General features: G+C 41.7%; 2 protein-coding genes across 2 annotated transcripts; both read right to left on the bottom strand.

Moving 5' to 3' along the window:
* Positions 1-1930: 1930 nt before the first annotated feature.
* Positions 1931-3566, bottom strand: snx10b (sorting nexin 10b). The gene is made up of 5 exons (XM_029505116.1): positions 3437-3566; positions 3242-3342; positions 3007-3108; positions 2608-2823; positions 1931-2500 (listed from the first exon to the last, which is right to left on the bottom strand). Exons 1-5 carry the CDS (start codon positions 3527-3529, stop codon positions 2371-2373), a joined length of 642 nt encoding a protein of 213 aa, XP_029360976.1. The 5' UTR covers positions 3530-3566; the 3' UTR covers positions 1931-2370.
* Positions 3567-3992: 426 nt separating this feature from the next.
* Positions 3993-7935, bottom strand: cbx3b (chromobox homolog 3b). Its single transcript, XM_029505117.1, has 5 exons — positions 7716-7935; positions 7127-7267; positions 6880-7036; positions 6272-6429; positions 3993-5272 (listed from the first exon to the last, which is right to left on the bottom strand). The coding sequence occupies exons 2-5, from the start codon at positions 7264-7266 to the stop codon at positions 5152-5154; spliced, it is 576 nt and encodes a 191-aa protein (XP_029360977.1). The 5' UTR covers position 7267; positions 7716-7935; the 3' UTR covers positions 3993-5151.
* Positions 7936-8315: the final 380 nt, after the last annotated feature.

Genomic DNA, 8315 nt, shown 5'->3' with positions numbered 1-8315 from the left:
GTTGCATTCACAGAGATTTAATATCTCAAGTGGTGCTGAACTCCTCTGGCTACTAATGGATTCTGTATAATGTGGCACTTAAAATGCATTAGCCGCCCCTGATTTATCTGTAATTTGCCTTCACTGGAGCATATCTCCCTCAATACTTCCATTTGTTTTTGGATGTGCGGGGAAACCCTGATTGGGATTTCATATTATTATATTCCAGTTTTGTTATTTTCACAATATAAAGTGGATTTTTGCTTGTAGTGATCCGGTGTTAATTACACAACAGAGTGAATCATAAGTCAAGCCTGCGATCACAGACATGAGGTGGAGTTTATTTTAGCTGTCGTGGCAAAAAGACATGCTGACTTGGTATGAGGCAGATGGGCATCTCCCAGAGGAGCCATCTTCCTTTATCATATCTTTACTGTTTTATATGTCAAATGATACATACTAATTAGATTAAAACGATCTAAAACATTTGCGGAAATCATGGAAATGTTTCTTTTTTTTCTCTTTACTTTTCTGGTAATATCCAGCTGAATTCCACCCTGAAATAAGAGTGACTTTACAATGTTTTCACTTCTGACATTTTTGGGTCACACAACATCAAGCAGAGGGCCGTTAGCCAATAGATCTGATGGGTTTAAATGTGTCTGTATTGTCATGGCAGCAGAGCTTCACTGATAGGAAAGGCTGCACTGGCTCAAGGTTAACAACCAGTGGGCCAGCATCACAAACCATTAAAAAAAAGAGTCAGTACTATTGAACCGATCGAACTAAAACCAGCAATGCAAACCTTCCAGTTCACAGGACTAGGAGCACCAAACAACGCGTCACTGTTAACGAGAGCTAAGCCATAAGTCAGAAACAAGTGCTTCACAGAGACAACAGACATTACATGTATAACCTTTGGTTTCAAAGCTGGCAAGATTACTCTGTTCGTTCGTTCGTTCGTTCATTCTCTTATATTTCAACTTAACATTGGTCAAATGTTAGCACAAGCTTTTAAGATATAAATGCTGGAATCAAGTTATAAAATGCCCAGAGTGTTTAAATAGTTTATTTAACTATGGTTTGGAAAACAAAATGTTGGTAATATTGCATGTATTTAAACAATATCATAGTAAAGAGAAATTTTAAGACTGCTAAAATGAATAATCTGAGACTCTTTATGAAATTACGTAATGAAACCGACTTCATGTAAGAAATTATTAGGACATTATCAGACTATGTGATGAGACAGATGTGCATTTGTGTATCGGCCTCAGTGCAGATTTTTGTGTGTGCAGGGTGATGCTGTCCTACATCTTTGAGCACTGATAAAGCACACGTATGCATTTACTGCATTAAGATACGCCTCGAGTTAAGCACCCCGCCCCTTGCTCCCCTTCTTTCTTTCTCTCCCTCTCCAGCTTGAGCTTGTGTGCTCTCCTGCCGCCTGCATTGTTCTGCTGCTTAGAGCAGAACAGGTCTAAGGTGACATCATCTCCCTGCCGGAGACACAAGCCTTTTGTCTGATCCTGTTCTGAATTTATAATGAATATCACGACGGCTGCAGAGAGACAAAGCTAATCTAATTAGTTGCTCATATATGTGACTTTGGCATCATTCTGTTTTGTGGTCTTTACCGCTTGCTGCTCACTGTGGGGGCACATGTTCACAGCACATGCACATAAACTGACTATTGTGAAAAGGCTCCTGCAAAGTGAAAGTGACACATAGAAAAGGTGGCTTGTCATTGCAGCTGGCATTTTGTCCGACTGGGAGCATTGCAGTATGTCTAGCAGGTAGCCCCCTCAGACAGGAGCCAGTTCATTGGCATCCCACAGGACTTCCTACCAGCTCCACACCTGACAAGGGGGTTGTCTGAAAACTCTGCAGAGACCCTATTACACATGTCATACTGCTAAGCACTGCAGTGGCCACCAGATGACAAGCTGGCCATAGCTTAGACTTTATTAAGAGGGGCTGTTCAGCCACAGAGAGACATTATACTGTCGCTGCTTAGGATATTACATTGTTATCTGTACATACATGTCCAGCTGCACATGATAAATTACCAAAATCCATAATGTTTTAAGTTTGTTTATACAGTAAATATAGACAGATACAGTAGAAAGGAGCAGTTTGCTGCAACAACACTGCCATCTTCAGGGGAATCGTTGCTACCACCTTTTAGCTGTAGAGCCAGAACAACACATGATTTGTGATCTAGATTGATCTGATTTTTATCACCATTTAGTGCATATGTTTCAAACTGAAATGCCTAAGTGGGAATATAGTTAGGAAAAAATTGCATGAAAAGGGGTAAGAGGCAATTTTCCTCTTCACCCATCCAAACACTTGTAAAAGGTATAGATTGAAATAAAAAATAAGATATTTTCATGTAGAACCAGATGGGGAGCTGAGAGTATCCTCCTTCCTCGTTACAATGAGATCAAGTGAAGCTCTTCTCTCTGTTTTGTTTATTCCCAAATCTTTCATCTCAGGTTCTGGATATCTGCACTCCGAGCTTAAACAACAAAATGGAAAATAGGTTTGAAACTAAATTCAATATTATAATTTTGGAAATGAGGTAGCTGGAGCAGAGAGAAACTCCAAAGTAGGACGTGACAGTACCTGTCTGAATCAGAGTCACAGGTAGAGCACATGCTGAGGTCCTTCTGCAGATCTTCCTCAGAGTGAAACCTTCTCAGGCCGCAGCTCTGCACTGCTTGGGCCACAGAGTAGTGAGTCCTTCCAGCAGCACAGGCCTCTATCTTTGACACACTAAGCTGCGATTGCAAGAAAAGGTGCAAGCAACTGTCCGATAGCAGTAGAGGGCTCTGGAGGATCCTGGAGAATTGGGACAGAATACTAATTAAAGTTTCTGAAAGCAGAAAAATTGCACTCGTTGAGGTGAAAGCAACTGTTATGTGTCCTGGTGTTTATAAAAACTCTTGATATACTACATAAGAAACACAAGAAGATTGGTGAATCAAAGTTCACAAGCGTATTGATTGGTGTGGTCACTCTTACTGTTCCAAAAACGTTTGAAGGCCTTTCATCCGCTCAGTGACCTGTTTGGCGTTGTTTAGGCTGAAGAAGGGATTTTTGGGCGGCAGCTCTGGTAGCTGTACCCTTCAAAAGACACAAATACTTCCAATCAATGACACGAACTTCAGAGCAGATTCATTTCAGCGCTGGAATTTAACAGAGGTTTTCTGTTTTCTCAGAGAGAACTGTTTTTAAAATATATAACTAACGTACTTACATTAACATTGAATTTGATTGTAGTTTTTGCCTGAGCCATACAAACTCACTGAACCTTCTTCTTACACTTGAGATCTTCTTGGTGAAGAACACACTGTCAGTCTAAAAGAGTAAACAGGTGTGACTAACATATCGTAGTAAGCTCCACTATTTAACTGAAGAGATTAAAACAACTTTGGTTTGTCTTTGTACTTACATGTAGAGTAATTTCATAGTCTATGTAGGCATGCCAAAAGTCGTTCTTTTGTATCCGTGGGTCCCGCACCCAGACACTGATGACTTGCTGCATGGAGACGGCAGAAGAGACACTGAAACGTCCAACTGAATGCACATTATGAAAAAGGGGAAGTTTTTATTGACAGATAGAGGAAGTGCCATGACCAACATACCAAGAATCAAGACAGGAAAATCCCGCAAAATATCCTACATTGCTCAGCATAGATAGAGAAGTTGACATCTATTCCCAGAATTGAAAGCCGCTGAGAGCAACTTGTGCCATTATAAAAAACAAAAAACAACATATTTTTTGTAACAAAGCTTTTTTAAAGTAACAACTACACAGCATAATTCTGGACTTACATAGATGTCAGTTTCTTGTCTCATAATTCAAATTTCTGATAGTTTGAATCTCCATTCTTTAAAAGTGGCCACATAATGCTGAGCCAGTTTCCAGTTTTACTGTCTAGGAGCAAATGTTTCACAATAAACGCACGAGACTGAGATTAGCTCCTCCCCATAATGAACTCAGCAAATAGGAACTCCGTACTGATGTTATTTTTCATTGATGATCCAGCCCCTTGGTTTAAAATGTGTACAAGTTTTATAAAACGAAAACGATCAACAAGTGTCACAAAAGGTTTCCTTTATTCACAGAGACTTCACAGATCCATGGTCGACAGTTACAGTAGTTCAGTAGGAGGTGCGTTTTAGGAGGTTGAAGGTTCAACTTAGTGTCCCATAACAGTTATGGGAGATATGTTGAGTCAGGACAGTGCCGTCAGGACACAGGTCTCATGTACATTAACCTGTATAACTACTGGAAGACAATGCCCTCTATGTTAGACGGTCTCACGTCTCAAGTGCTACATTTAACAATCTCATTAGCCACTGCTTGGTGCTCTAAATACATGAATAAAATCATGATCAATTGAGCTTCTTTGTCAGGTATTTTTCTTCAAAAGCACCAAGTAACTTTAAAAAATGTCAGGACTCAATACAAATTAGAAGGATAAGATTTGGTACCCAGCAGCTGAGTGGGAAAATTAACAGTGGGCAACATTTGAAAACACATCAATCACAGGGGTCATATAGTGACACAGCTCACACAATACAGCTTTGCACAACAAATGTTCAAACTGTGTCTGAAATCTAATAACCAAAGGCTAGATGGACTGGAGGTACAAATATGGCAGCAGTCTGTCCCACACAGAGTCACTGCGTATGATATAAAGCACACACTTAACAACCGAAGACTTGTGACTGTATTTGGGCAAACTGGACTAAATATAACAAACCACTAAATAAACCTTAAAAACAAAATGCATGTCCACAGTAATTGTGTCAGCTACATGATGACACAAGACCAAAGCTGCTACAAGTTAGTCGGACCTCAAATCAGCAGCTCTAATTAAAGATTAGTTTGAATCTCCATCATAGTCTCCACAAAGGCACAGTGACCTTTATGAGCACCATGGGACTGAGAGCCCTTAAAATCCATCTCCACTGAGGTTCCTGCACCTGCCAGAGTCTGAAGCTCCACCTCCAGCAGGATGTCATTTCACAGTGTGCCTTCTAATGTCAGCTGAAGGACACTCGATGGAGGTTAAACTAAACTTCAGGTGAGAGCACAGCTGTTTACCAGTTTTCCTCCGCGTGCACACACACACACACACACAGAAACATACACACTCTTCATTGGTCCTCATCTCCGCAGTGCCAGGTCAGTTTCTGCTCGTAGAAGTTGATGACCACCTGGGGACACCTGGCGCTGGCTTCACGGGCAGGCAGTAGGGCCACGTCATCTGAGTTCTTCCTGTGGGGAAACAAACAGCAGAAGGAACGCATTAAAGACTGCTGCCTCCTACGCTGCAATCAGGCAAGATGTTTCAGCACCAACACTCAATGCCTCCAGTTAAATTAATCAGTCACATCTCTTTAGTATTTCATTTCCATGAAGTCTGGGGACTCACCCAAGATGTTCATGATTAAATGGTAAATGTAAAATAGTGAGTTTAAAATGCAGGTTAATTAAGAAAGCACAAAAATACGTTTCTCTGCAACTATCATGGTGTAAATGACAGAAAAACATTCATGCATGTTACAAAGACATTTATCAGAAATATGTGCATGCATGTATTTCACTGGTCGATGCAGAACCTCGCCAGATCACGGTGCACTATTTGCTGCAAAAGCAGAAAAAAGTTGAAATTTTGCCAAATCTTGTGCGCATTCAAATGCATGAAAAGTTCTTTCCACACCGTACTGTTTGTCTGTCAGAACAGGCCTTACGTGCTCCATGCATGCTAAATACCCAGAACTTTGGCACTTCACTCCACAGACTTTGTTGCATTCTTTTTTCCAAACCTGAGCGGAGACAGTTCTTGTGGCAACACAATCTGTGTTTCTCCAAAACCACATTATTTCACAGTGTGTGTGTAGCTTGGGGAAACTGTAAAGCTGCAAGCTGTCACTGAACATAATGTTATGACACAGAGCGCTCCGAATGTGTTTTAGAGTGATGCACATTGGCTGTGGAGAAAAAGATGCTCTCCATAATTTGTTTCTGAACTAGCTAAATGTTTTGTCAGGTTGTGAACACCAATTTCCTCTTCAATTAGCCTCTTGAGTAATCAATATATTCATATTACAGGTTTGGCAATTTAACTGAACCGACAATAACACTTGACACTTGACGATCTTGGCTGTAAGTTTTTACATGTAGAGCAGGTGTGACCTTAATTGCCAAACAAACATTTACTCAAACACTGGCATTCATTCAAGAACAAAAGTAAAGGGGAAGTAGCGCAGTTACCATTTGACGAGAAACATAAGCTCTCCCTGTCTGTCTGTGGAGCCAATGATGCATTCAGGCTCGAGGTAAGTGCTGAGGTTTGTGGGTGCATCTGACTGCTCATCATTTGGCTCGAGGACGTCACCGTCACTCTGTAAAGTGTGAGCTTGTTGTTGAGACTGCATGTAGGATCACAAAGAGAATGAGGATGACAAAAGGCACAGCAGTTAGAGGAAAACACCAGAGTGCCCACCATGAGATGTGGCTAGTTTTTCAACTGTACATTTTCGTTGTGAAAAGGGGAAACTTAGCTACTTTCACTTTCAGAGGTATTGTGACACTAAACACTTTCACATGCCATTTGGTATTATATCCACTGAATCTCTCTAAAAAGTAGTGACACAAATTACATTTACTCAACTATAGTGCAGCTTCTTTCTAATTAAAGTGAAAATCGTTTCTGAATTAACAAAGCTCAACTATCAACCTCAGGCAACGCATGACATGAGATGGGCTCTATTAATATGTTTTTTTTTTTTCTTGTTTCTTTTTAAAGATTTAGTTGCAGACATTCTGTAAATAACACGGAAACATCTGAATTAACGGCACAACATTTCTCAAATACTCACAATTTCCGTCTCTTGCTCTGTCATTTCTTCTTTGGGAACAAAGTCTTGCTCTGTTTGCTCTTCCTCATTCTCGTCCGACAGATGGGTGTTTCTAAGGAACTCTTCAATGAGCTCAGGGCAGTCCAGATTGTCCTCAGGTTCCCATGTGTTTTCTGCACTGTAAATGTGTTAGGAGAAGGGGAGAGCACACCCTTTAATTATCACGCAGAAACAGTAAAATCATGTGTAGTTCTGTAACACTGCTTACTCTGTGAAACCTTTCCACTTCAAAAAGTATTCCACTCTGCCATTAGAGATTCTGCGGTGGATTATTTTTTCCACCACAAACTCCTGGACAACTGTGGTCTCCTCAGTCTTCCTCTGTTTGGCAGTCTGCTTCTTTCTCATCCTATCATAGAACAGGAGCAGGAAGGAAATGAATGGCTGCTGCCTTTTTGTTACCGTCATAAGCACACAAGAAAACAAACAAACAAACAAAATACAACTACAAGTAGAAAAATACACAACAGCAAGTGTTTTGTTTTGTTTTTTCACTCCGCTGTGGTGTCATAAATCATGACATCTCCCCAGTTTCTGTGATGTTGCACAGATCAACATGGCAGTGGTGGGTGCTCAGCTGTGCCCTTCAGACAATGATGCACACGCTTATTTTAGCGCTCCACCTGCTGTTTGTCTCCAGAGCACAGCACACACTGCTATAATCAGGAAAACGCAACACGTTAGTATGTAACAGCTGTTTAGTCCGGAGCATATTGTGAAGAACAGCAGCGTGTAAACATGAGTGAAGACGTGCCTGTGTGACGCACAGGACGCTATAAGGAACAATATGCACGTACGCTGTCGATGGTTAGTGAGTCTCTGCGGACAGTCCGCTGCGGTGCGCCGCTCCGTGCAGCCGGCCGACGGAAACTACACACACACGGAGCCGTCGATGCCGCTTTTTTGTGCGCAAATGGCGCCGTTCGGGCGTGTTTACATGGGCGAAACAACTTTTCATGAATGACTTGGAATTAAAGATGGCCGTGGATGCTCGGAGGAAGTGGTTGCCAAGGGAAAAGGTCATGCCAGGAAAACCGGGAGGAGACGACGGGGACGCGCACGCCGCCGACCAATCAGAGAGGAGTCCGCTCGTCCGTCCCCGTCCAGCGGCCCGGAACAGCCCTGCCACCCATGGGCGTCAGCCGGGTATGGCAGGGGGGAGACAGGGCGCACTTGGCAGATCTCACTGGTGCTGAACGCTTCCAGATTTTAGGCGTTTTGATCTTCGGGATTGTTGTCAGTGGAAGCAAACTTGGAGTCGGATGTTCATTTGGACTGCTTCAAGACAGACTGAAAAAAAAAAAAACGTATCAGACTGAAAGAAGATGCAAAATAAACAACACTAAACCATATTATATATTATATTACACCATGTCATACTTTTATTCCAGAATGTT

The sequence above is a fragment of the Echeneis naucrates genome, chromosome 6, assembly GCF_900963305.1.
Source record: "Echeneis naucrates chromosome 6, fEcheNa1.1, whole genome shotgun sequence".
Classification (NCBI taxonomy): domain Eukaryota; kingdom Metazoa; phylum Chordata; class Actinopteri; order Carangiformes; family Echeneidae; genus Echeneis; species Echeneis naucrates.
The sequence above is the reverse complement of the archived record's forward strand: the minus strand, read 5'-3'. Positions and strand labels throughout refer to the sequence as shown.